Consider the following 25,636-nt stretch of genomic DNA (forward strand, 5'->3'; position numbering starts at 1 on the left):
CATGGGAGAGTTAGGACTTGAGACACAATCTGGAGAAATAAGCTGGGCACAGATACAGTAGTCAAACTGTGCAACCAAAGACATAGAAGTGATATGAGCATGGTACATTCAAGAGACTAAGGCTCATAGAAAATGGGATATATGTTGGAAGATGTAGATAGATCATAAAGACAGGAGAGTCAAGGCCGGAGAAGAGTTTGGACTTGATTCTCTATCAATGGGGTTACTGAAATGTAAATGGTATTTTTAGAAAGATGGTCTGGCAGAGGAAGATAATGAGGATTAGTGAGTAAAGGAAGATTGGGGGAAAGAACCCCATGGAGAGGCTATAGAAGTGGTCTAGAGGTGAAGAGAGAAGAAAGCATGCTTTCATGATAGTGGATCAGCAAAGGAGGAATAATCTTTTAATGGAATGAAAGAGAGACCCTTGAGATAGTTTATATTTGAGGAGTAAAGAAAGAAAACATTGGAAAGCATACACACATGGAGTATACACAAAGACTCATCATGTGTTGTACCCCTCAAACTCTCTGGAAGCAGAGACTGATCTCTGTTCAGGCATTTCTCTGTTTCCTGATAAAACTTCTGTTGATCTAACTCAATATTTTGCAAATGCTTTGGATGTGATCCACTGTAGGAGACAAAATTTACATCTGTATATAATTGAAAACTGGGGGCACCGGGTTGAGTGTTCTGCCTTTGGCTCAGGTTGTGATCCCGAGGTCTCAGAATCAAGTTTCACATCAGGCGTCTCGCAGAAAGCCTACCTCTGCCTATGTCTCTGCCTCTCTCTGTGTGTCTTTTATAAACAGATAAATAAAATCTTAAAAACTATAGTTGAAAACTTCAGTGTGTTTGATACACTCAGGTATTTTCTATTCCTTTCTATTTTGTTATGAAAAGTTGATCATGACCCTCTATCAGGTGACCACCTAACATTTGAAAGTCATTTGTTCATCTAAACATTCCCTAAGCGGGATCCCTGGGTGGTGCAGCGGTTTAGCGCCTGCCTTTGGCCCAGGGCGCGATCCTGGAGACCCGGGATTGAATCCCACGTCAGGCTCCCGGTGCATGGGGCCTGCTTCTCCCTCTGCCTATGTCTCTGTCTCTGTCTCTCTCTCTCTCTCACTGTATGCCTATCATAAAAAAAAAAAACAAAAAAAACAAAAAAAAACATTCCCTAAGCTTTAGTAATTTATTTCTCAACCATGGAGGTTCAACAGAAAGCTCAAACCTCAGCTTCCAGTCTCTTTTTAAAATGCAAACCATATTCTAAATAAAATTTTCAAAGTTAACTGACCAAGGAATTAAATCTAAAGTAGAGTTAGTGATTTCAGATAAGTCAAGTGTCTTTTCCCCTAAAACTCTTAATGAACAAACATACATGCTACACTGTGGACCTCCTTCATGCTGCTGCACATCGATTGTGGCAGGTCACCCAGGGAGAATATTGGGCGTTATTTTTCCTGTGGTTTTAGTATAAGACACTTTTACTTTTTGCATACAAAAGACTAGATTGATAAATGTGGAAGCAATTATTACTATGATAATATAATGCTATCATGTACTGATAAGCCTCATCTGTTCAAATAATCTAATTCTTTAGACTAAATAAGATCCAGTAAGGACTCTTGGGGTTGGAATTATGACACAGCGTTAGCATTCAAGACACAACCTGATACCTTGAAATCCTTTGCTTAAAGAACACTGTGCAACCAGGAAGATTAATAATTTCCTTGAACATAAGTAGAAGAGTTAGGGAAGGCAGTAGAGTGTGATGATTAAGAATGCCTGCTCTGAGCCTCAGGTCACATCTCTGACACTTACCAGCTATGGAATGCTAGACAAGTTACTTGACCTCTCTATGACTCAATTTTCTCTTCCATTATATGGGGTAATAGCACCTACCTCATAGTTAAATTATCTATGTAAAATTTACACAATACACGGAGCATAGTAAAAGCTCAAGAAATGTAGCTGTTCTGATTATCTGAGAAGCTGAAATTCTGATGGAGCAAAAACCTGAAGCATCTGGATCAGTCACCTGCTGCCAATGCACATATGTACTTTGGTATCTCTCCTTCAAGAAAGGAAGGTCAGATGTTCCTCATGGCACCGCCTAAGATGGTATGGGCACTTTTTTTTCTTTTTTTAATTAATCACTTATTACAGAGGAGAAGGACAAAGAATGTGTCAAGGAAAATAGGAGTCAGAAAAGAAGCATTAGTCTTTAAGGTTGACACTGCAAGGCCATTTTAAAGATAGAAAGGAAGTGGATGTAGAGAATAGCTGACACCAATAACCAGGATTTCTAGCTCAGTGAGAACCAAGTTGTGAACAGGACCACAACTCCCAGCTGGCAATCACTCCCAGTCATAAGCGGCTACTATTTTCAATGCTTACCAGGCTGAGAGTATTTCCCACGGTTTCTCTGTGGCAGAGAGCCCTGCACAACTAACAGCTCTTTCTAGGTAGTATTTAAACCTCACCCTTATTATAAAGGTGAAAATAAGAAATTCGGCACCAAATAATGTCCTTAAATGGATGAGATATTAAGCAATGAATTTTGCTTCACAAATCAATATGATTAAGTCCTACCAAGAACAAACTTTAGAAGATGACTGCTAGCCGAGGGAAACTCACAGTCTCCAGAGGACATTGCAAAGTATGTGCAACAATCAGGTGGGAAGCGGAAGGGAGGCAAAAAAAAGTTTTTAGAATATGTGTAGTACCACTTATCAACTGGTAAATGCCATATAATGTAAATAACTTATTTAGGTTGGGTTTAAAAGAATACAATAAAAACAGTTTTGTCCTTTCAGAATTACTAGTTATTTCCTGTGGAGTCAAGGAAATACTGGGATTTGCATTAGCAAAATATACAGGTAGTTTTCTGTTGTGATCCCACTTATCATCTAAGATTTTTCTTTCTTTCTTTCTTTCTTTCTTTCTTTCTTTCTTTCTTTCTTTCTTTCTTTCTTTCTTTCTTTCTTCTTTCTTTCTTTCTTTCTTCTTTCTTCTTTCTTTCTTCTTTTTAAAGATTTATTTATTTTAGAGAAAGAGAATGTATGAGCAGCAGAGAGGCAGAAGGAGAGGGAGAGAGAGAATCTCAAGCAGACTCCCTACTGAGCATAGTGTCTAACATGGGGCTCAATACCACGGCCCTGAGATCATGACCTTAGCCAAAATCAAGAGTGGGATGCTTAACCAACTGAGCCACCCAGGCTCCCCTCGAAGATTCTTCTTTTAAAAAATTATTAGGGAATGCATTATTTTGCTAGAGCTGCCATAACAAATACCCCAGAGTGGGTGGCTTAACCAGTGGAACTTTATTTTCTCACAATTCTGAAGGTAGCAGTCTAAGATTAAGAGGTCAGCAGGTTTGGCTTCTCCAGAACTATCTCCTTAGCTTGCATCTGGCTGCCTTCTCACCGTGTCCTCACAGAGCCTTTTTATCCATGTGTGCATGATCCTGGTATCTCTGTGTCCTGATTTCCTCTTCTTATAAGGACTCTTACCAGATTGAATTAGGCTCCACCCAAACAGCCTCATTATAACTTAATTACCTCTTGAAATGTTCTGTCTCTAAATATAGCCATATTCTGAGGCACTGGGGGGCTGGGGGTTAGGGCTTCAGCATTCATATCTGGAGTAGACACAATCAGCCCATGATGGCAAATCTTGAAGGACTATGAGAATTTCCTGTTAGCAAAGAGGCATGTGCAAGGCGTCTTACACCAGGACAGGACCTACTATGGCCACTGCCTTTAGTGTTGCCAGGTAAACTTGTAATGTGTGCATGCTTCTTGCAGATGCTGGCTCTTCGATGTATCAGCCAGGACTGCCCAAACTTTGGTAATAGATTGTTATATCATTCCTTGCTTAAGAAGCAGCCTCCCTGGGTGGCTCAGTTGGTTTAAGCATCTGCCTTCAGTGCAGGTCATGATCCCAGGATTCTGGGGTTCTGGGGTGTCTGCTTCTCCCTCTCCCTCTGCTCCTCCCTGCCTTGCTTGTGCAGATGAGCTCTCTCTCTCTCTCTCTCTCTCTCTCTTTCACTCAAATAAAGAAATAGAATGTAAAAAGAGAGAGAGAAGAAGAAAGAAGAAGAAGAAGAAGAAGAAGAAGAAGAAGAAGAAGAAGAAGAAGAAGAAGAAGAAGCAGCCGCCTCTGTCTGGATTTTTTTTTTCTCTGTCTGGATTTGAGGCTGATTTTGCCACACTGAGTTATGTTTGTATAATTTTGGCTGCTCTGCCAGGCTACCTCTGGTTAATAATCCTTAGTATATTTAATCATTTAAGTATCACTAACTTTTTCACCTTTCCTTTTTAAACAAGGGCTCTCGAATAGTGCCTATCTCATGCCTGAAAGCACTGAAGGTTGGATGGCTTTTTTTTTTTCCCCTTAGCCTCAAAGCACACCCTCTTTGCTACCTTCTGCTAGAGCCCTTGGTCCTGAACTTAGCCTGGCAGACTGGTAGCATTGAGTAAAAAATTGCCCATCTGAGCGATTCAGAAACTCTACAGGTCAAATTGTCTTACATCATGGCAGAGCAATGAGATTAGTGTGAAAGACAGCCAGTGTTCCCGGAACGATGTTCTGATGTAGTTCTCAAAATGAGTCAGAGTTTCTGTGAGATTTGTGATCAGATGAAGAAGAAAAAACCTTCCCTATATATCTTTGTCCCAGAACCTGCCAGGGGGGAATCCTGGATTATAGTTTCCTGACCTCCTGAACCTTGATAGTTTCTCATTGCCAATGGCTAGTTCATGTGCTGTTTGGGTAGATATATTAGATAAAAGATTTAAACCACAGTATCATGATTCTATGTCTTAATTTGTTGTGAAGTATTTTGTCTGTTCACTTCTTATAAAAAAAAATTAAGTTCAGGTATTCTTTAGGGGTGGTTAGTTTAAAAAAATACTTTAGGACAAACCCAAGATTATTTGTATGGTGATATTTCTCAATTTCACTTCTGTATGCTTCTTTGAAGAGAAGACTAAGAAGTAGAGTCACAGTCAGATCAGAGGAGGTTGAACATATGTCATCTATGTCTTCATCTGTAATCTGGGTGTGTTCATGGTTTTGTATATTCCACATGCATATGTCGTTGGCCAAGTGCCTAGAGGCCGAAAAAATACATGAGATTTACTGTACTACACCTTGAACCCTCTTTGGGTTTTTACGTTTGTTAAATGCTTAGTCTACCTCCTCTTGATTAATCTCCCTAGTGGAGTGTCTTGTTTCTGAATTAATTTTATTCTGTCACCTTTTAATCCTGTTTCTCTTCCTACCTTCTTATCTCCCATCTCTCTTACTTATTCTTCTTCCTATCTAGTCTGTCACCAGTGCTTTAACTTTGACTTCATCCCATTCAGCTCTATTCCTGAATTATCTTTTTTTAACCCCCCCAAAGGCTCCAGTTTTCTTTTTTTTTTTTTTAAGATTTTATTTATTTATTCATGAGAGACACAGAGAGAGAGAGAGAGGCTGAGACACAGGCAGAGGGAGAAGCAGGCTCCATGCAAGGAGCCTGATGTGGGACTTGATCCTGGATCCCCAGGATCACACCCTGGGCTGCAGGCGGCGCTAAACCGCTGCGCCACCGGGGCTGCCCTCCAGTTTTCAACTAGAACTAATGATTCACAAATGTTCACCTTTTAAGCTTCCAGCCTGTAGTTAAAATGGCCTGCTGGGCCTCTTCTCTTAGATATATTATGCACTCTTCATCCTCAGACTGAACAAAATGAAACTGTCTTCTTTTGCAACACTGCTATTTCCTCTTTGGTATTTAGCATAGCTAACTACATCATCATTCTAAATTGCCTGAGCTGGGAGCCAAAGACTGATCTTTGATGCTGTACTCTCTCTTCTGTGCAGTCTGTCACCATGTCATATTGTTTCCCTAAACCAAGCTACCATCATCTCCGGCTTCAATAAGCAAGACAGACTACTTTCTGACCTCCTTGTTTTCCCTCTCACTCTTCTGCACTTTGTTTTCCACTTAGCAGCCAGAGGCAGATCTTTTATTTCTAATGAAACTCATGCCATATAACTATAGCCTGGGATCAAGGCCCTTTATCTGAGCTCTTGCCTATCTTTTCTATCCTGTGTTCATATTCTCTCCTCCTCCTGCACATCCACTCCCTGTTTTAGACCACTACAGCTACCCTGGCTTTCTCTCAATTTTTTTTTAAACTTATCTATACCATCCCCTTTACCCTGGGAAATTGTACTTTTTCTTCCCATTTTTCCTGGAACTCTCTTCCTTAGGTCTTTCCACAGATGCCTCTTTCTTTCCATTCTGTTCTCTGCTTAAATGTCACCTCATTAGAAAGATGTTTCCTGCTGAACATTCAACCCAGAGCAGTCTTGCATAAATGTGCACACACTCCTCCCAACCCATCAGTCTTTTCCCATAAACTGTTTTTTTTTTCTTTTGTATCATGACCTGAAATCATCTTATTTATTTGCTTATTTATTGCTTTCTACTTATCCACTACAGTGTAGGCTCCATGAGAGTAGGAACCCTCCTGTGTCTTCCTTATTCACTGTGGTATTCTCAGCACTTACAACACTACTAGGTACTTAACAGGTGTGCAATAGATAGATAGATACATTCATGCTTCTGTAGTATTTTCCATGTCTTCCCTCACCTTCACATTCTCATATCCACTGTTCTCCTTTGTGTCTTCATAATTGCTCTTTTGAGCTATTGAAAAACTTACCTACTGATGTTCCTTTCTCCAGTCTTCTTCCTTGCCAAAGCCCATGATGCTTTGCTGACTTGGTTATATTTTTATAACTTTCTTTATGCTGCTCTTTTGTTAAACAAAGTGTCCATTCTATGACCAAATTTATTCTGCCAGGGGTGGGACAGTGGTAATTATAGTAGTAGGGAGGGCTTGCTGTGTTTGCCAAAGAGTGAGCTGTGTTTTTGGAAGAGGAGGCCTTCTTTATTAGTTGTTGCTGGATTTAAACCTGAGGACCAGAGTCAAATATCCACAGCTGCTTACAATCCATTATTTAAGCCCTACAACTTCTATTCCAAGAAATATGTGTCTATGCTTAGGGTGGCCTCAAGACTTCAGTATGCCATTTTAAATAGGAAGGATTTGATCTCATATTCATTCAACATAGTCAATTTTCTTATCTGTAAAAGTAATCTCCTCTCCTGGACATAGTGAGGATCCTGCTGGCATTGATACATGGCTGAAGAGGGTATTGAATTTGAAAGGAGGCAGATAATTAAGTGGAGGCCATTTATTGATTTTTAAAAAATTCTTTCAGTGCCTAGCCCATTGTCTTCTGCACAGTAGGCATGTAGTTAATCACTTTGAAATATTTGAGTATTTACATTTTCCTTGCCTTATGCTATACTAGGGCATAAGGGTGAACAAAACCAGATTATAGGATGGTAGAGGGAAAACTGGCCCTAAACTGACCATCATACAAGTATATCATAATTTAAAAAATGATGATATAATTGAAAAGAAGCCTATACGATTCAACTATAAGTCAGCATGTTTGTCACCTTTTAAGTGGGTGCTATACAGCTGGGTGGCTGCCTGCATCACTATCTTTTCTTTTATGTTAGGGTAAAGTGCAATTGTTCATCCTTGAGTCACGGCATGGTAGTTTTGATGAGTTGCTTATGCAGGGATGTAGAGATGGAGTGGAGCCAGAGATGCATATTAATTCATCCTGTCTTGGGAGAAACCAACTATCAGGAGAGAGCACAAGATCCCCTTACATAACCACTTCCTTTACATCATATTTTTATGGTTGATTACTTCTGTGAACTGAAAGTTTCCTTTGTCCATGGATTTTTCTTTTTTGTCAATTTTAAATGATGAGATATTGGTAAATGAAAAATAACATTGTTCACTGATTATAATCAGGATATGCAGACCCTATAAACTTAGGATTGTTGTGGAGGTGATCTGATAAGGTTCTTCTGAGGGAGTTGCATGTAAATGTAGATGTGAAGAATAAGAAAGAGTTATTTGAGCAAAGAACAGGAAGTAAAACAGTCAAAGAAAGGTAACATCATTTTATAGGTCCAGAGGCTAAACAGAAGAGTGGGATGAATGGAGAAGTCTGATGAACCTGCAATATAGACTGGGGTAGGATAGCTTAAGATAGAATTGGAGCAATAAGAAGGGGCTAGATCATGCATGACCTTGCAGCTCTCAACTGCTGCAGACTGGGTAATCAATGGCCTGTCCTGGTCTGTGCAACCTTATCCTAATGGCTTGTCCCTGCCTTTTTGTTTAGCCTTAATGCCTTTTTATGGTCCTCCTGTGTTTCTAGTCAGGACCACCATGATTCCTTAAAGACTATCATGATCCCTTACAACTTTTAGTTCTACATTATTAAATCTATTCCTTAGGGCTTATCTTTGTCTCTCAGTGCCCAAACATCTTGCTGATGGGTTAAGAGGAAGAGCTCAGCTCTTTCCTGGAGCTCGGATATCTCAAATCACTAGCTTAATCTACAGCTCTGTTCCCACAAGGAATTCAGTAAAAGCTAAATGTTCAGATATTCTTTAGTATATTTATAGAAAATTTTATATAGTATGTGAGAAATTTATCAAGCAGAAGCCAGTAAGATGTAAAACAAATAATTAAAAAAAAATTTTAAAAAAAATAAAAAATAAAACAAATAATTAGTTACCAGTTTGCATAAAATAGAGTGGCCTTTTAGTCTCATATGGCTAAATGTGGCAGAAACACTTATGGCTTTTCTTTATAACATTTACTACACGGAATCTCATAATACTTCCTACAAAGAATAAGTGAAGAGTCATACCCTCTGACCTTTGTGTCCAACAAATGTTTTTGCAATGCCTCTCACCTAATGGGTATCCAATAATAACCACATTGAAAACCCTCCCGGCAGAGTACATTTCTTAGGAAGGACAATTGTCTCCTCAACAAATGACAGGTTCTGAAGTTAGTGGTGAATAAGCTCTGTGCTCTACATACTGCTTAGAGAGGAAGAGGCAATAAAAGAGGAAGGAGAGTGAACCCCTGGCTGTGAAAGTCTATAGCAGCATTATAGGCACATATTCACCATAATGTGACCATAAATACAAATCATGCCACCAGTCATAAAAAAGATAATATGAAGGGAATAAAATCGTAAAGCCACCATATATTGAGCACTTACCACGTGTCAGATACTGTGCTAAGAATTAGCCCTAAGCTTCACAATGGCTCTGGTAGGCAGCCATTATCTATCATTTCTATCTTATGGGTTAGAGAAGGAAGGCATAGGTGAGTAACGTTAGCCTAGAACCACACAGTTAATGAATATTGGGGAAATTTTAAACCAGGTCTGCCCTGTTCCAGTGCTAAACTCAGACTTGACCAAGGATATAATTTTTCAGAACAGTCTAGATCACAGAAATCAGGACTGATAAAAACAAAAAACAAAAGCCTCTAGACAGTTGCAACTCAGGGGCTGACATAAGTGACCTGACCCATAAGTCATCAAAAGAGAGATACTACCAGAATTAGCAGAGTTCCTGAAGAACTCTAGGGAGCAGTGCATCTGCTGCCATGGAAGTTGGTTCATACTTTCCTCAAAAATTCAATCAAGTGGCCTAAAATGTTATATGTCCCCTTCTCAAAAAAATACTACTCTGTTTGATTCTACTCTGTTCTCAGTCTGATCTTTGAGCAAATGTCAAAGTGAATTGGTACAGGGATGAGAGCAGGGTCAGCTTAAAGAATGGGGTTTGAGTTTTATTCGAGAGTCTGCTGTGTAGTGGCTGTGTGACTTCATTATTTCCTTTAAGTGAGAACTCTATTAAATACCTGCCAAGGACAAGGCATTGTGTGTACTGAGGATATGCTGATGAATAAGGAAGACAGTCTCCCCATAAGTGCTGCCCTCCCCCTCCCTGGATTTTCAGCCTTAGCTCACTGTGGCCTGCATGGTCTTAGAGCAGATCATTCCCACTCCAATCCACAGGGACAAGGAAGAACTTTAATCTGTACTACTTCCCAACCCTGGTTTAGTAAAGTCTGACTTATTGCCTTGGAAGGTGATACAAGAACATTTCTTATACTCTCTGCTTAGTTGAATGTATATTTTAGTAATTTATGTTTTTTGTATATGCCCATTGGCAATTTAAGGAGAAAAATTGAACTCTGAATGTATCATTTTGATCAAGGAATTGTGTGTGCTCTCTGGCCGTCATGTATAGCGCAGAGTCACTGACCCACTATTGGTAAAACATGCTTTGTGAAATGTTTTCTCAGAAACAGAGATGCATTTGCACAAATTGCTTCTCATTCTCTTGGTGTCTCTCGTTAGTGGCGGCATGCATTTGTATGAAAGCTGGCAGGGGTTAGGATGCAGACCGCGGTCATGGACCTCAGCACAGCTAACTGGCATGTAGGAGGATGAAATCTGCAACTTTTGCCTCATTAACACCATGTCCCCTACTGAGTTAACCAGCCATAGGCAATTGGAGAACTCTGAAGGTTAATTCTTTCTGCCCATAGGTAGAATTACAGCTCAATGGACTAAGCCCTTAAAATGTTATCACTCCAACCAGGAAATTTTAAGTGGAAAAAATGGCTGGTAGTACGAAAAGGTTAAACCAACTGAAAACAGGTCTAAAAAGGACTTGCAGTTTTTTTCAAGAGTTGCAGAAAATATTCTGTGACTTTTGCAAAGGCTGTGACTTGAAACATGTTTCAACCATGTGATTACCAGGAATTATGAAAATAAATAGTACAAATAGGGCAATTAAATATAGATATTCACAGCTTCAAAACACAAGAGAAGAGAAAATGGAGGAGCTTTGTTTTTCTTCACCCAGGTGACTTTCTTTGGGATTTGAATAAAGATCCTTTTTTTTAATTATTAAAGATTTTATTTATTTATTCATGAGAGACACAGAGAGGCAGAGATATAGGCAGCGGGAGAAGTAGGCTCCCTGTAGGGAACCTGATGTGGGACTTAATCCCAGGATCATGACCTGAGCCAAAGGCAGACGCTCAACCACTGAGCCACCCAGATGCCCCAAATAAGACCTTTTTTTGAAAAGCTAGATAGGGAGGAAGGCTGATAAGTCTAAAAAAATTGTGATTATTTTTCCCTCAGGGAGCTCCTGTCCTGAGCTGATGTATCAGTAGGAGGCAGTGCTCCTGGTACATTACTTACAAACCAAGCAGAAGAGATGGGCTTTGAGGACACAACCAAAGGACCCCTGTCCATGTAGCTTAAGATAAATGCCATGGCTTCACTTTGCACTTCCCAGGTCACCTGTGACCCCCAGTCACTATTAGTTTTCAACAGGCACTCTGGTCTCTTCTCCTGGCTCCTGCGTTTTGGAGACACAGTATAGTATGGGAGGACAAGAAGGTCTCTGTCTGGTAAAGACCCCTCGTGTGTGAAATGGGAGGTTGCATGGATGAACAGAACTGAGTGTCTTCCCTGTGTAGGTGGGAAAGGAAACATGAGTGCCCAAACACACCTATTTGCACAGAAAGGGAAAACCAAACACTAAAGCCAATAGGTCTTGAGCAGTTAGGCCATAAGGATGAGGATGAGGATTTGGCACTTGAATAGGGACATGCTACTATGTCTATTCATCCCTCTCCATTTTGGCTGGCTGGCAAAAGACAGAATAAAGAATAATTATTTGAGGGGCACCTGGGTGGTTCAGTGGGTTAAGCATCTGTCTTCATCTCAGGTCATGACCCAGAGTACTGGGATCCAGCCCCACATTGGGCTCCCTCCCTCAGTGGGGAGTCTGCTTCCCCCTCTGCCCCTGATCCTGCTCATGCTCTCCTGCTCACTTTCTTTCTCATATAAATAAATAAAATATTAAAAAAAGAATAATTATTTGAAATAGCTAGGATTTATTGAGCGCTTACCATGTGCTTTATGTCAGGTACTTGGAAAAGCCCATGTCATCTTTGCAATAGGTAGTTGGAAAAGTTAAAGAAAAATAATAGCCAGGAAGTACAGACCCAGGATCCAACTGAGGAAGTCTGTCACATGCCGCATCCTTACCCACAGTCTATGTCTTCACTACAGTGTTCTTCAGAACAGCAGTGTAACTGGCAATCATGGTTCATAATTAACTGGATAACTTGTAATTAGACATATACAAGGGATTTTCAGTATTCAAGGAAGAAAACTTATTTGTAAGGAATAATTATAAGATAGTGTAACAGAACACAATATAGAGACTATAATGAAACCTATAATTGTAAGCAAACATAAGTATTTTACCGATTCTGATGTTTTCTGAGGTATATATGTGAAGGTATAGAGAAATCCCAGAAGTATGGTGCTGAGAGAGGGCCCTCAGATATCTTCTAGAGTAATATTTTAGGGTCAGAAAGCAATATGGCAAACTGTTTATACCATTACCACACAATCAGTTCAAATGAATGTTTTTGTAAAGTATATCCCCTCATGTAACATTAAGTCTTTTATCTAATTTAATTTGCAGAACTTCTTTCAAATAGTTAGCAACCTTCTAGATGAAGAAAACAAGGAAAAATGGGAGGATGCACAACAGGTAAGATTGGAGCTGCTTCAATACTTAAAATGAAATTGGCTAAGTAAGGCTTAAAAAATCTGTGAAAAATTAATGGCTTACTGTTTCAAGAACATAAAAGGAGACTTTGAAAAGTCATCCTAGATTATGTTATACTAATTTTAGAGAAAATAAGTGATCTCTTTTATCCTCACGATCAGTGGACTGAAAGATATTATAAATGTGAAAAAAACTAAACAGGTTTAAGTAATTCATAACTTTGAGGTATCAATGTATAGTAACTATATGCCTTACCAACCAGTTTTCTTTCCTGCCTACAGACTATGGGAGAAACAACAAATCCAAAAGCACATATTACAAACCTAACTGTGGGGTGATAACAAGTAAAATCATTTGCATTTACTACCACACTATGTATAATCTGGATCACATATGCAGATGTGCATTTGGATTCAAAGCCAAGAGTTGTAAAAATGAGTTCTCATAAGAAAATTTGAATTCTGCTTTTTTTTCTCTTTCTGGTCTACATGATCAGTATAGCAGGTGCCCTTGTTGATTTAATTATTGTTTTAAAATACCTTTCACTGCAATTTGTGCTATACTGACATAAGTATGGTTAATAACACTTTTTTTTTTTAATTACAGAAAAAGAGGGTTAACGTCTAAGAAAGGGAGAATAAGCATGCTTTTAAAAATCCTGTGGAAATTTAATTTAACTGTGTATTAAAATTCTTTAAGTTTTCTACTTGACCATTGCTAATTCCAGGAGAACAATGCAATCTTGAAAATAAGAATATTTTCTGAGGTTTAAATGAACTATCTGTCCCTTTTCCCCTTATAATCATGTTCTCGGCCTTCAGGAGCAAAGCATGCCCTTTATTCCTGTTATGCTGGAGATCTAAAAATAGTCCAGTGTGGATCTACCTCATTATAAGGTACAAATTCTGTGCTTCTGGCCATAGCAAGAAAAAAAGATCACTCCTTAGTGTAAGACCCTAAATCTATCTTTTTCTGCTAGCTTGAATTATATATTTGTCCTTGGCTTTTTTCTAGAGGAGAGCCTCATTCATTCACTGTAAGGAAATTGTGTCTTTCCCTAGAATACAGCTGCAGAGGCTAAGTACATCTTTCCAGAATGCAGGAGACTATTAATTATGGATATATTTAGAACAAATGTATAATACTCTTTTTAAAACAAGACTGTAGTTCATCAGATGGTATTATTTACTGTGAGGTCCCAACTTGAATGAACAGTGAGTAGTGGTACAACTTATTGTCAATGGAAAATCCTGAATCCCTAATCCATCTATTTATTTGTGATTTTGATTTAGCTATATTCTTATCTTTTAAATATTTTTCAGTACTGATAGTCCTTAATAGCTTTTTAAAGATAACTACTTGGATATAAATAAAGATGACTACTCAAAGTTAAAAAAATAAACAACTATTTTGTAGCTTTTACTAAAAGATTTTGTTATAAATGCAGCCACATGGTAAATGAGTCTCCCAGTTTGTGGCAGAAAGGGTGAATTCCATTTGCCACACAGAGTTCATCTTAAATTCACCTGGCAATGGGGTGACCAGTTGTTAGTTAACTGGCTTTATTTAAAAAAAAAAGTGATTTCTATCTTCATGAAGGTAGTTCTGCGACTTAGAGCAAGGTGCCTGCTGAAGTTAGCACTCCTCCCATAGAAAATGAGAGATCAAGGCCCTGTTCCCCTTGTTATTACCTCTTTCTCTCTCTGAAAGGCATCCCTGGGTCTTTAAGCTGGGGAGAGTCTACTTAGCTTTTTAAAAAGATTTACATACATTGCGCAGAGACAGAGAAAGAACAATTACTAGCTTTCAAAAGTAAATGCTTTAAGAAAAAGGGTAAAGGATGTGGGGCTGGGAGAGGGAGTCTCTCATTTTCAGCAGAGAGAATTAAGCCTCTTATTTTTAATTTGTATTTACCCTTGCACGACACATACTCATATACACCTACACAAAAACAGTAGAAAAAAATACAGCAGTAGCAGAAAGCTTGGAGCTGTTGGAAATTTCATGCAGATTTTTGGAATGGTGATGATGAACTCTCAGAATTCATATCTAATGACTGGAAACTAGGTAAGAAATAACATCTCTCCCCAAATTTTCCTCAAATTAAAAAATTTACAGGTATCCATGCCACACATCTCTGAATATAATAGCCATTATTCATGTCTTCAAATTTATGTAACTATATTATGCATTCTCAGGGTCTTAATTTTAGCAGGGCACAGCCACAATCTCCTGTAAACTTGACACATTGCACCTGCTGTCTGCCCTGCCCAACATGTCTCCCTCTTATTCTGGTTCCCTTCCAGCTCTGATTGTGTACTTTTCTGCTGATGAGACTGTCTCTTCCCCTATGCACTAGCCTTTGTAAAGATAAAGCCACTACAATTGTAATCTACTTAATTTTTTAAATGGCTACAAGGGGCAGTAGGGCTGAATAGCTAAAAGAAATGAACCTAACTTCAAAAGACTTTCTGCTTTAATGTAGTTATATAATGCAGGCTGACTTTAGAAGCATTATAGGTTACACATAGCAACACTCATATGACCTTCTAAATGGCCCTCACTTCCCACAAACTATGAACTATAGCCAATATCAGGTTGTCTTTAAGCAAAAACTCCTCCGTTTGCAGTGTATGAGGTGGCATGGTGTTGGATCTGCTGTGTATATGTACATGTGAAGCACCCACACCAGAGCTATTGTCATGATCCTGAAATTGTTGCTAAAAGTATTATTCATTCAATAGCTATTACAGTTATAAAAGTAAAAGTTTCTCCTAAGATACAAAAGTTACTTTGTGGTGAACTTAATAGTTTGTAAATATCTTCATGATGACAATTAATGTGGTTTTATTTTCCAGTGGCCATTATATAGGTAAGTAAAAATTATAAAAAGCCCCCAAATTTCAGTATTTGTACTGTTATTTAAGCGAGGGAAGGATCCTATAAAAAGTAAAGATGGGCAATTTCAAGTATACAATCTGTTAGATATTTTTAGTTTCCTTAAATTTATGGAGGATTAATCACTGCAGCATTTCACCTTCAGAGTTCTTGCTGTATGACACCTGGTATCATTCTCAACTGTTGGTTCAAAGATACAACTGCTGCCAGTTGCAGAAATGTCTTCACAGAAATCTGAGCTCATTTGTGACCTCATTATGTAGTTTTTGTTATTCCAGTTATATATTCTATCATATAGGCTTTTCATTCCTTCTAATTTTTGCTTGTTTTTGTAGATTTATCCTGGCTCAATAGAGTTAATGCAGGTGATTGAAGATTTTATACACATTGTTGGAATAGGGATGATGGACTTTCAGAATTCATACTTAATGACTGGAAATGTAGGTAAGAAATGGGATTTTTTTCCTCCAAATCATACTGAATTAAAAAAAAATTGCAAGTATTTTCGCCATACATTTCTAAGTGTAATAGTCATTGCTCGTCCTCAAGAATATGTAAGTAATGTATTATGAATAATTTGTGTCTGATTTTTAAATAGGCCCAATCACATATACATTACACACACACAAACACACACACACATACATGCATTTGTATGGATTCCTAGTGTTTATCTCCCCTATGTCTGCACATGTATATGTAAAGGAGAATATGCACTGCTTTTTCCATTTGCCAAATGTTCATTGCTATCTGACCTAATGTTGAAAATATGTAATATATATCTTTGTGTGTTTTTTTTTAAATGAGTCTTCATGTTCCATATATTATTCATGAGGATGCCAAGTTAGTTTCTGGGTAGGTGTCCCAAAGATGTGCTGAATCAGCATAGGTTGTAGAATGTTTCAGAATAGCTGTAAGGGTCATGGTCATGGTGCTATTGCTGCTGGTGCAGTTTTCCTGAGTAACTTCCAGGGCACAGTGGATTCCTCTGAGCCCTCTGTGGTGGATTCTGTATTGTCAGAGCACATAAAGTGAAGACTTTATGTCTATTATATTTCTTCCTTTAGTTGGCTTTAAAGCTCTCTCTAATATGGAGGAATTATACAGAGAAGCAAAACCTACACACACCTTAACGGTGCCACAATCACATTGAGCCAACAGCAGCAATGTTAACCAAATGGCAGATTACTCTTTGTAGTAAAAAAACATGGCAAGAGCAAAGAAATAGTCTCCTTAAATATTGATATATTGAGTTGATATAGATTTTTTTAATATTTAAAAAAATAAATTTATTCATTCATGAGAGACAGAGAGAAAGAGAGAGAGAGAGAGAGAGAGAGAGAGGCAGAAACATAGGCAGAGGGAGAAGCAGGCTCCATGCAGGGAGCCCGATGTGGGACTTGATCCTGGGACTCCAGGATCATGCCCTGGGCCCAAGGCAGGTGCTAAACTGATGAGCCTCTCAAGGATCCCCGTGAGTTGATATAGATTTACAGTTTCTCATTTCTTTAAAAGTTTCTTCTCAAATGTTGCTGTGATTCAAGTTTTCTGTCATTTGTCATGCCTGAGTAGTCTTCCCCTGAAGACCACTGAACTATAGAGAAACATGGCTTGCCTCAGTATGTTTAAGCTTTAATTTCTGGATCAGCAAGAAACCTAACTTGGTGGAGTGTTTGACTAGAGGCATTCAACTAGTACAGAACACACAAACATGGGATATATGGGATATACGACAGATATAGATAAATGATTAAGACTTCTGCTGGTTCACTTTATGCTTGACTTCTTCTGAAGGTATTGGAGTACTAAAGGAACTCATGTGATTGATCCTAAGATATCTTCCATCAGAATGACCTCAAATTGCAATGGGTAATACCTAATTGCTGATAATATTCTTTAGTTGAGGAAGATCTATGCAGTGCAGTTCTTAAATGGGGGCATTTCCATGCCACTCTACTATCTTCATGCATCATAAGGCCTTCCAGTTAGATTTATGTTTTAATCCACCTTCTGAGGAAGTTTGAAGGCCCAGACTTTCCCTTTGAGTGGGTGTTTAGCAGCTTGTGCTGGTTCAGAAATGGAGTGTACTGTCTCTTGCTCTAAGCAATGAGTGATGAGAAGAAAAGGTGACCAAAAATAGTATCTTTGTCAAAGAATAAACTCAGAAATCAGAGAAAATCCAAATTAAATGTCCATTCTAAAAAATGGCTAGGCAAAGAGAAGTAAGATCAACTCTGTAGAAAAAGGGATAGTATATTGGGCTATGCATTTTCCAGCTCAGGGAAGGAAGAACCTAGAGAGATCCTTGGGATGCTGGTTATTCAAGCTGGAACAACTCTCTGAAGGGCTTTATGACTTCTATGGTGAGGAGGACCCACGAAGGCTGCTGTGCCAGATTAGTCCATTCACAAAATAATTTACAAGGAAGACTAAGGGGAAAACACACAGAGGTATTGTTTCTTTGATTCTTTTTTGTAAATGTTAACATCTAATTCTAAAAGCCATTGCTAATCAAAAGTACCAGATTGAAGGGTGCCCAGGTGGCACAGTCAGTTGAATGTCCAACTCCTGATTTCTGCTCAGGTCTTGATCTCAGGGTTGTGAGATTGAGCCCCACGTCTGTCTCCATGTTCAGCACTGAGTCTGCTTAAGGCTCTCTCTCCCTCTCCCTCTGCCCTCCCCCTCCCCCCCCCATTCTCTCTCTCTCTCATAAATAAATAATGAAAAAATCTTTTTAAAAAAGTATCATATTGATACATGGCATTTATTCAGTTTAGAAAAAAACTGTAAAAAAAGAAATGTCAATCTCAGAGTCTAGTAAACTTAAATTTAGATTTAAGTACATTGTTTGAATAACAGTAATAAAATCCTCTATAGTCTAGTATAATTTACTACGAAAATCCCATAAATTATGAACATTTATTACTCTTTATCTTTCTTTTGACTTACTAAAATTACGTATTTGAAAACTTCGTGCATTTTTTGCATTAAGATTCTGTTTTCTAGGTTTGCCTACTTCCTTTATCATCGCTAAACTTTAAAAAGTATATTAGATATAGTAACTCAAGGCAATTTAGTGCTGCAAATAAAGCCAGTATTGTCTATACTGTTTTCAGTCTTGTGTAAAGACAGTGTGATTTGGCCTTCTGATCACTTATTTATAAATAATTTTGTTTTTTAAAGAGGTTATATTCTGTGAATAAATATCCCAAACATTATTGTACAACCTAAAAGAGATTTTATTTATTGTTGATTTCCTTCTAATACTAGCCCAGAGACTGACTTACAGTTTAATGTCTAGAAGTAGATTAGGTTATTCTCGATAATATTTTGGACTTTTCCAAAGTATATCAATATATTAGGTTCTCTAGAGAAACAGAACCAATAAGACATAAGTAGATATATAGGAAGAGATTTATTTTGGAATATTGGCTCATGAAATTATGGAAGCTGAGAAGACCCACCATCTGTTGTATGTAAGCTAGCGTCCAGGAAAGCTGATCAAGTAGTTCCCAGTCTAAACCTGAAGGCCTGAGAACCAGAAGCACCAATGTCTGAGGGCAGGAGATGAATGCCCCAGCTCAAGGAGAGAGCAAATGTGCCCTTTGCCTTTGTGTTTTATTTGGCTCTCAGATCATGCCCACTTGCATCAGTGAGGGAGATCTTCTTTACTTAGTTTAACTGATTCATGGGCTAATGTCTTCCAGTAATATCCTCATAGATACACTCTGAAATAATGTTTTACCAGTTATCTGGGCAACCCTTAGCCTAGTCAAATTGACACATGTAATTAATCATCATAATCTACTGGTATCAAATTAGATAATATAAATAATAATTACTATTCATATTCTTCGTATTATACAATTTGGTGCTAGTGTATATAAAACATTATATTGTTTTAGCTGATATTTCCAAAGTTTTTGGACAAGGACACACACAGAATAGTTTATAGTAGCAAATTGTGAAATATGTGAGTTGTCATTCATTTGTCTTACATTCTTTGTCCAAATATTAATTAACCAACATTAAGCTCATTATACTAAGCATACACACACACACACAGACATATGCATGCATGTGCACATGTGTGCTCATGTATGCCCATGTAAACACACATATGCACACAGTTTATGAATAATAAGTAGAGACTAGGTAACTAAAGAAAGCTTGCTTATTCTTTATACTCATTTTCTTCAGGGAGTGTTGGATTAAGACTACTTAAAGAACCACAAGAGGTCATCATGTCTTTTAGTAGATTAATTTTTTTTTTTCCCACAAAGCCTGTATGCATTACCACCTCACTTTTCTGGGATACAGTTGATAGCCAAAAATAAATATTATAAAGACCATAAAGTGTAATAAGAATCTCAGAACCTTACTGATAGACTATTTTATTTCAACTTTAAATATGGTTTCAGGATTTCTGTTTTTTGGTTCCTGGTTTAGATAGAATGAGTTGGAAGCAGAGATAGTGCTGTAAAAAACACACATATAGCAAATATAATAGCTGAAATGCTGAAACAATAGGGACAAAGCTGTACTGAAAGAATATAGCAGAGTATGGAGCCCATTCTGTAGGAACAACCAACTCATGGCTAACCTTTGAGAACATTAATTCTAAGACTTAAGATCACAATTTATATCTAAAAATCATGGCCTTGGGATCCCTGGGTGGCGCAGCGGTTTAGCGCCTACCTTTGGCCCAGGGTGCGATCCTGGAGACCTGGGATCGAATCCCACGTCGGGCTCCCGGTGCATGGAGCCTGCTTCTCCCTCTGCCTATGTCTCTGCCTCTCTCTCTCTCTCTCTCTCTGTGACTATCATAAATAAATAATTTTTTAAAAAAATTTAAAAAATTAAAATAAAAAAATAAAAATCATGGCCTTTATTCCTCAAGATAAAAGTGCCTATAATTTGATTAAGATGACAAGAAAATAAGTGACATATCTTAGAAAGATTTTCTTCAAGTAAATTGAATGAAAAGTTTTGAAGTATCTTTTTTCTAAAAAATGCCCCTACCTGTATCAGCTTCTGATAAATGAAATGTTATTATATGCTAAAAAAATCTGTTCATGTTTTGGTATAATTGCATGCATGTTCATTTTTGGAGGGGGAGGGTCCATAGCTTTGATCAGTTTCTCAAAAGACTTATGGTCTTAAAAAGTTAATGCAAAGCTTGAAAAAAAATATTCTATGAACAAAGATGTTAAACAAGCTAATGCATTTATAAAATGATTGAACTTAAATAGAATACTTATTTTTCATATTCACATATAAATATGACATTCAAAATAGACACATGATAATTATAATAAATGAAAGTTAATGAGCACTTACTAAAAACTAAACACTAAGTAGCTTATATAATTACTGAATAAATGAATGAACATGAAAAATTGATATGGTACAGAGAGATTCCAATTTGCAGTATGTCTCAGTTTATTGCAAAATTGCATTCTAAATGTTCTAAATATAAAATAAATAAATAAATAAATGTTCTAAATATGCTGAGTAGGTTAAGTGGTTTTTGTCTTAGTACAATATGTGAATTTTTCAATGTATTTTTAAAAATATTATTTTTATCAATTAGGTCAGGGAGACTATAAATATTATTTAATATGAGTTAAAGTTGTTTTTCTTCAACAAGAATATTCTTTGAAGAGTTGTTTAAACTTACTTTCTGTTCTTTCTCTGTGAACATTTTCTCTTCAATCCCTTGCAGCCCAGTGTTTTCCTCATCACTTCTCTGAAACTCTTCCTAGAAAAGCTTTCTGGAACCTCCCGACTGTCAAATTAAATCTCCTCCCATATTTCAACCTTCATGTCCCTTGTGTCTTGCTAACCATTCTCTCTTTCTTGAAACTGTTCATTCTTTTACCATTTTAATATTTATTACAGTATAAAGTAGAATCAAAGGATAACAATTAGACTCATGATTCAAAAATATTTAGATTTTTTTGGAGGCAATAACATAAAGCAAGGAAAGTGAGACACTGAAAGGGAAAAAAAAAAAAAAACATTATTTGAGAACCAGTGATTTGCCATTCAAAGACAGACTAGAATGTATGAGATCTTACATGACGAGAGCCATGAGGCATGTGCATGGATTTCCATTGTTCTAAGGATTTGTCTAAACCTTTAACAGAATGTTTTATAGTTTTTATTATGGTTTTAGCCATCAATTTTCCACTGTAATTTCAAGTAGCATTTATATTTACTTTATTTATTGGTAAGAATAGACCTTTAGAATTTAAGTATTTTAGTTTCGGACTTATAACTTGAATTGTATTCATCAAACTGAATTCAAGGAAGATAATGATGTTTTATGTGTTGCTAGCCCACTGACTCTGTTCAGTTAAAATCAAAGAAAATTATCTCTTCCTATAAGCAAAACCTTTCCTGTTATTCAAGTCATTAAAATAAATGACTAATCTTCTCTACAAGAGGATATTGTGGACATAAAAGAATTATATAAGTAGGGGTGCCTGGGTGGCTCAGTGACTGAGTGTCTGACTTTGGCTCAAGTCATGATCCCGGGATCCTGAAATCGAGTACTGTATTGGGCTCCCCATAGGGAGCCTACTCCTCCCTCTGCCTGTGTCTCTCTGCCTCTCTCTCTGTGTCTCTCATAAAATAAATAAATAAATAAATAAATAAATAAATAAATAAATAAATAAATAAAATCTTATTTAAAAAAATAATTATATAAGTAAATAAAATACACTTTGGTGTGTATCATATAAACCAAATGCACAGAGATTCCTTACAAGAGATGTTGTTCTGTGGTTAGGATCTAGAAAACTTCTCAAAGAAGGAAACATTTAGTGTAAATTTCGAGGGATGACTGAATTGTTGACAGTTCAATATGAAGAGAATGAGTGGCAAGGAGATGGTTACACTCCAGAACAGTCTTTTAACAAAAACAGTATAGAGTTGTCAAAGTTGAGATTGTGTTTAGCAGATAAGTGGTTTATTTTGATAAAAACGTGTATGTGCAGAAGTAAAGAAAAATGAAATAAAATTGGAGAAGTATGCTGAGGCATGGTGTCGGATGGTTCTGAATTCTGAAGACAATAGGGAGTTACCAAATCTTGACCTGATGAGAGCTGTCCTTGGTAAGATTTTATATTAGAGCAGAAATAGAATTTTTTTTTAATTGAGAAAGATTTAAACATGGAAACTGGAAGGCCTTTTACAATCCATGGAAATAAGGAAGATTTGAATTAGTGGTAGTAAGAATAGAAACCAAATCATGGCTATGAATTTGAGATCTGAGGTAGAAATGATAATATTTTATAACTTAGGGTATCAGAAAGAAAGTATTAATTATGATTATATTTATTCAACAAACATTTAAGAGTGTTTCTCACATATTAATGTTTCGATGCAAGTGTAACCCTTAAGTGAAAAAATGAAGTGTAGTCTTGGGCTTTAGTAGAGAAGTCAAATTTATCATATATATTTGATAATCAACTGCGTAAAAGTGATATCTGAAGTCATAAAAGGTTTCTTTTTTTCAACTACCAGGACAGTAATAAGAAAGAAAAGATGTAAGATGATGTCCTTACTAAAAAGAAAAAAATTGTAAATACATGTGATAATGGATGTTAACTAGACTTATCATAGTGATCCTTTCATAATATACAAATATCAAATAATTATATTATATACCTGAAACTAATATAATGTTTTATGTCAATTATATATGAATTAAAATTCTGTATATATGTCTGTGGAGAGATCTCTAGGTACAGCAAAAAACTAGATTAATGTATTTTGTGTTTAAATAAAATTTAGATGTTATACTAGATGAAGGTTTATATGTTACAGAATAAAAATCAATGCTGAGGGGGAAAAACAAAACATAAAAACATGGCAGATGTCAGAGTCAGAATAGTTGGAGGTAGTAGGTATAAAGAATCCCAGAACAGGGCAGAATAAGATCAGTGATGTGTAATTAGTAGAAGAGAGAGAATATTTCAAAATGAATACTTTGGCTAATATCAATTGCTAATAAAGATTAGGTTACTAAGAATTAAGAAAAATTTTATGTGACTGCTGATGATATAACTTAAAAGTTCTCCAGGAAAAGTGCAGACACAATGAACAGGATCTAAATTTCTGAACTCTTTAGCTGCTTTCAATGGATTACATCCTTGGCTTTTTGATGCAATTATCTCCAAGGATTTAGTTGGCATAAATGAATGTTGATACACCCCTAACTACTGTCTCATAACTATTCCTTAGGAACTATTCAAAGTTGACAATATCAGATAAGAAGGTAATATTTTTAAACTAATAATATTTCAAAATACAGAATATTACAGTTATTAACTGTAAGGAATTTTTTTTTAATTTTTATTTATTTATGATAGTCACAGAGAGAGAGAGAGAGAGAGAGAGAGAGAGAGAGGCAGAGACACAGGCAGAGGGAGAAGCATGCTCCATGCACCGGGAGCCTGATGTGGGATTCGATCCCGGGTCTCCAGGATCGCGCCCTGGGCCAAAGGCAGGCGCTAAACCGCTGCGCCACCCAGAGATCCCTAACTGTAAGGAATTTTATTTTTTTTCTTTGAATGCCAAGTGTCTTCTGTACTTTCTTTTATTATCGTCATAGCCTTTGCATCAAGATACATAGCAATGATAGCAGGTTTCTTTTTAAAGCTTAGTATTAAATATTAAATATCTTTCCCCATTTTAATTTTACATTACTCTGCCAAGAAAAAAAAAATTAAAAATCAAGTTACTTGAAGCCTGGACACACTTCCATGATTAGCCGGGCTATGTAAAAGTTGGTGGCTTTGTTCTTCCTGCTGTAAAAGCAGATCCGGGCCCAAGAAAGATGGGACCAGGTTCTAATTGTTTTTGAAAAGTGTGCTACAAAAATGGATGGCCTGTTATAAGCCAGGTTACAAAGTAAGGATGGGGGTAAGGGAGGAATATTTTTCTCCAGAAACAGAATTTCTGAAGAGTCTCAGTTGTAAGGAATTTTAAAAGTTGTCCTTATGTATAAACCCTAAGAGATATGATTCTGGAAAGTATAGTTTCAGTTCTTCTCCAGTAATCCAGTAAGGCCAGTGTCTTGAAAACATTAAAGTTGAGATATTTTTCTTTGCCAAGCTAAATATCACTGTCTATTTTGGTTTAGAAATAGGAAACACTAGGCTTTTCAGAATGAACATTCATACTTGATATTTTTCTGAAATTGAATCCAAATTCAATCTGAAGAATGACATAATACAATTTTGACATCTCTTTTCTCTCCACAATGCTGTCTCATCAACATCACATCTATGTTATTTCTTACACCTACTGATAAATTTAATCATTTCTTTGGTAGAATATCTTGTTCTTCGATTGAGAAACCAACCTTCAATCTGATGATGTAATTATAAAATAAAGTGGCTTCTCTTTTCGAGGCTTATCTTCTTTCCATCATTGCTTACTTTTGTGGTTCATATATCCCATCTCTAGCTTTCTTTCTTTAAAAATCAGACACTTGTAGTCACTTGACACCAACCTTGAGGAATACACAATTTATCATCTTTTTTTGTTTATCTGTAGCACCTGACGTTGGTTCAGTCTGCTAGACTTGAGTCGGGAAGTGTCAGATTCTTCTTCCTCTTAATGGCTCACTACTGCTCTTTCTTGCTAGACACGTGAAGCAAGTGGTGTGTCCTTATGTAGATCACAAATGAAAAACTAAAAATACCTGTTTGTTCCTCGTTTTTGTTTTCTTTCCTTTTCTTTTTTTTTTCTTCTTTTCCTTTCTGTTCTTTTCTTTTTAAACAAGTACTATCTTGAGAAAATAAATAGTTTAAACGTAGTTTTAAACTATGAGTTGGGATGGTATGCAGCACTATGAGTTCTTTGATTACTTCTCATTGAATAGAAGGTATCTGATAGTATTTCCTAGGATCTGCTATTTCAAATGGCAGGGCACTGGAAGGAGGGAGAAGCCCTGGAGAGGTTATTGACAAAGGCTATCTTAGACCCCTCTAGTGGCAAGCAAGACATACTACTCAGGGGCTCTCTTCCACTCAACTGAGACCTCTATTTTAGGGGTTCCTTAGTGTCATTATAATAGATTGATAATGATATATGGATTTTTTTGCTTTAAAAGGATTTAGACATTTATTCAATAAATACGTGGCATTCTATAAATATGTGCTA

The 25,636-nt window shown here is 36.9% G+C and overlaps 1 protein-coding gene across 4 annotated transcripts in view; it reads left to right on the forward strand.

Annotated features, from left to right (window-relative positions):
- ADGRB3 (adhesion G protein-coupled receptor B3) overlaps window positions 1-25,636 on the forward strand; it is a 711,230-nt gene that overhangs the window by 346,057 nt on the left and 339,537 nt on the right. For all 4 annotated transcript variants that reach the window (XM_038554438.1, XM_038554440.1, XM_038554441.1 and 1 more), the window contains 2 exons: window positions 12,476-12,544; window positions 15,796-15,904. In XM_038554438.1, coding sequence (XP_038410366.1) covers window positions 12,476-12,544; window positions 15,796-15,904 — 178 coding nt within the window. The remainder of the gene's footprint in view (window positions 1-12,475; window positions 12,545-15,795; window positions 15,905-25,636) is intronic.

Source organism: Canis lupus, chromosome 12 (assembly GCF_011100685.1).
Source record: "Canis lupus familiaris isolate Mischka breed German Shepherd chromosome 12, alternate assembly UU_Cfam_GSD_1.0, whole genome shotgun sequence".
Lineage (NCBI taxonomy): Eukaryota > Metazoa > Chordata > Mammalia > Carnivora > Canidae > Canis > Canis lupus.